The sequence below is a fragment of the Engraulis encrasicolus genome, chromosome 24 (assembly GCF_034702125.1).
Source record: "Engraulis encrasicolus isolate BLACKSEA-1 chromosome 24, IST_EnEncr_1.0, whole genome shotgun sequence".
NCBI lineage: Eukaryota > Metazoa > Chordata > Actinopteri > Clupeiformes > Engraulidae > Engraulis > Engraulis encrasicolus.
The window spans coordinates 17,886,028-17,888,527 of record NC_085880.1 but is presented as its reverse complement, the minus strand read 5'-3'; the positions used below and the strand labels follow the sequence as shown (position 1 = coordinate 17,888,527).

The following is a 2,500-nucleotide window of genomic DNA, read 5'->3' as shown; positions in this document are numbered from 1 at the left end:
GTGCGTGCATGCATGTGTGTGCATGAGTATGTGTGCGCGCGCGTGCATGTGTGTGCATGAGTATGTGTGCGTGCGTGTGTGTGCATGAGTATGAGTGCGTGCGTGCGTGCGTCTGCGTCTGTGTGTGCATGCGTGCGCGCCTGTGTGTGTGTGTGTGTGTGTGCGTGTGTGCGTGTGTGCGCGTGTGCGCGTGTGCGTGTGTGCGTGTGTGTGTGTGTGTGTGTGTGTGTGTGTGTGTGTGTGTGTGTGTGTGTGTGTGTGTGTGTGTGTGTGTGTGTGTGTGCGTGCGTGCGTGCGTGCGTGCGTGCGTGCGTGCGTGCGTGCGTGCGTGCGTGCGTGCGTGCGTGTGTGTGCTTGTTAAAGCAGTACATGGCACTTGGGCATCAGAACCGTAAGGGTCTTGTTATGGGCCTGACCCCGTCATGTTTTTTAGCATGCCAAACGGCATATCAGCACTTCACACCGCTGCTCAGAGCAGCCGCTTAAGTGGAGGTCCAGAAACAAAGCTAAAAGCTGCTCCTTTAACATATTTTTTTTGTTAAGAACTGATACACTTAACAACATGGGGATGGCGCCATGCATGCAGTACACATCCTATTCATTACACTGGTCTGAATGAATAATACAGAGACCGTGTGTGTGCGTGTGTGTGTATGTACGTGTCTGTACGTGTGTGTGCATAAGTGAGAGCGGGTCTTTGGGAGTGCAGAGATGGAGCAGTGGACTCGAAAGGCTGGTCTCTCTTGCAGGGTGTCCGCGGATCCTTAAAAAGTCTTAAAAAGTCTTACATTTCATTTTCCCCAAATAAGGCCTTGAAAAGTCTTATTTTGTCTTAAATTTTCAACCCAAATGTCTTAAATTTGTGGAGCTTAATTTAGGGAGGAATGATTATATCAGGCATGTGATGAACTTCGCGATGGAAATCGGAAGTTGTAGCCATGTAGTGTCATTTAGAACGCATTATTGAATTTTATTTAGTGTAAAGTTTCATTGTGTATAGTTTTGTGTTTTCAAACGGCTGCATTAATGTAAATAACCAATTGTTTTTTGTGCTTCATTTGAACCTGTGTATGATCTTGCGAGTTGGTCCTAATTTCATTTGGAAAATGGTATTGAAAAGTCTTAAAATGTCTTAATTTTGACTTGCTAAAACCTGTAAACGCCACGAGTTGGTCTTAATTTTATTTGGAAAATGGTATTGAAAAGTCTTAAAATGTCTTAATTTTGACTTGGTCAAACCTGTAGACACCCTGTCTTGTTAAGGCTTCATGTTAGCTGGTGTTACAACCTGAGAATATCCCTCACAGGGGGAGGGCGAGAGAGAGGGGAGGAAAGACAGTTTGAGAGAGAGAGAGAGAGAGAGAGAGAGAGACATGGACATGGGGGATTTGGAGGAAGATGGAGGAATTCAGTGGGAGGAGAGAGGGAAAAGACGAAGATGAGAGGGAGGTGTAGAGGGAACAAAAGAGGCAGATGGGGAGCCAAGCAGGGAGAGTGTGGGAGAGAGAGAGAGAGACAGGGAGAGGAGAGAGAGACAGGGAGAGGGAGTGAGGGTGTGGGGAGTAAGAGATGAGGGAGGAGTGGAGAAGAAAAAGGAGAGGGGGCTAGGAAAGCAAGAGAAGGAGATGTGGGAGTGAGAGGTAGTAGGAGAGAGAGAGGCTGGAAGAAAAGAGAGGGTCGGGATGAAGAGGGAGACAGGGTAGTATAGAGAGAGGGGTACGTTTCTCGAAAGCGTAGTTGTTAGCCATTTAGGAACTTGGATAGTTGCCAATGGGAAATTTGCTTTACAAACAACAGGGCAGCTAACGTAGTTAGCAACTATGGTTTCTAGAAATGCACCCCTGAGTTGAGGTGAGGTGGCAGTGACCGAAAGAGGGTGAGAGGGAGCCAGAGAAGAAGCGAGGGAGATAAGAGAAGTGAGATAGAGTGATGCATTTGGCAGAGTGAGCCGTGGATGAGTCGAGAAAGGAGGAGCCGGCTCCTGCTGAAGCAGCTGAGAGATCCCAGACTAACTAATCTGACCAGAGGAGAGACAGGGGAGCGCAGACGAACTTATCTGGCCAGACAAGACGAGAGAGCAGGGCCCAGAACCCTCACGATGGAGGGATGACCGGCCTTGGGAGGGAAAGAAAGCAGGACATATTGCATGATGGGTGAACCGTGCTCAGGCGAGGCATTTAAAATCTCTCTCTCTCTCTGTCTCTGTCTCTGTCTCTGTCTATGTCTCTCTCTCTCTCTCTCTCTCTCTCTCTCTCTCTCTCTCTCTCTCTCTCTCTCCCCCAGGTCTTCCCTCTGGATTACGTGCTGATCACAGTCATCACCATGTATTTCGTCTTCACCTCCATGGCGGGCATCCGCAACATGGGCATCTGGTTCTTCTGGGTGCGGGTAAGTTACAAGACCTTCCTCTCTTTCTCTATCTCTATCTCTATCTCTATCTCTACCTCTCTCTCTCTCTCTCTCTCTCTCTCTCTCTCTCGCGCCTCTCCCCATCCCAACC

The 2,500-nt window shown here is 48.6% G+C and overlaps 1 protein-coding gene across 1 annotated transcript in view; it reads left to right on the top strand.

The window, feature by feature from the left end:
- Positions 1-2,500, top strand: part of lmbrd1 (LMBR1 domain containing 1) — a 165,429-nt gene that overhangs the window by 105,537 nt on the left and 57,392 nt on the right. Inside the window, exon 12 of the mRNA XM_063191038.1 lies at positions 2,284-2,388. Coding sequence (XP_063047108.1) covers positions 2,284-2,388 — 105 coding nt within the window. The remainder of the gene's footprint in view (positions 1-2,283; positions 2,389-2,500) is intronic.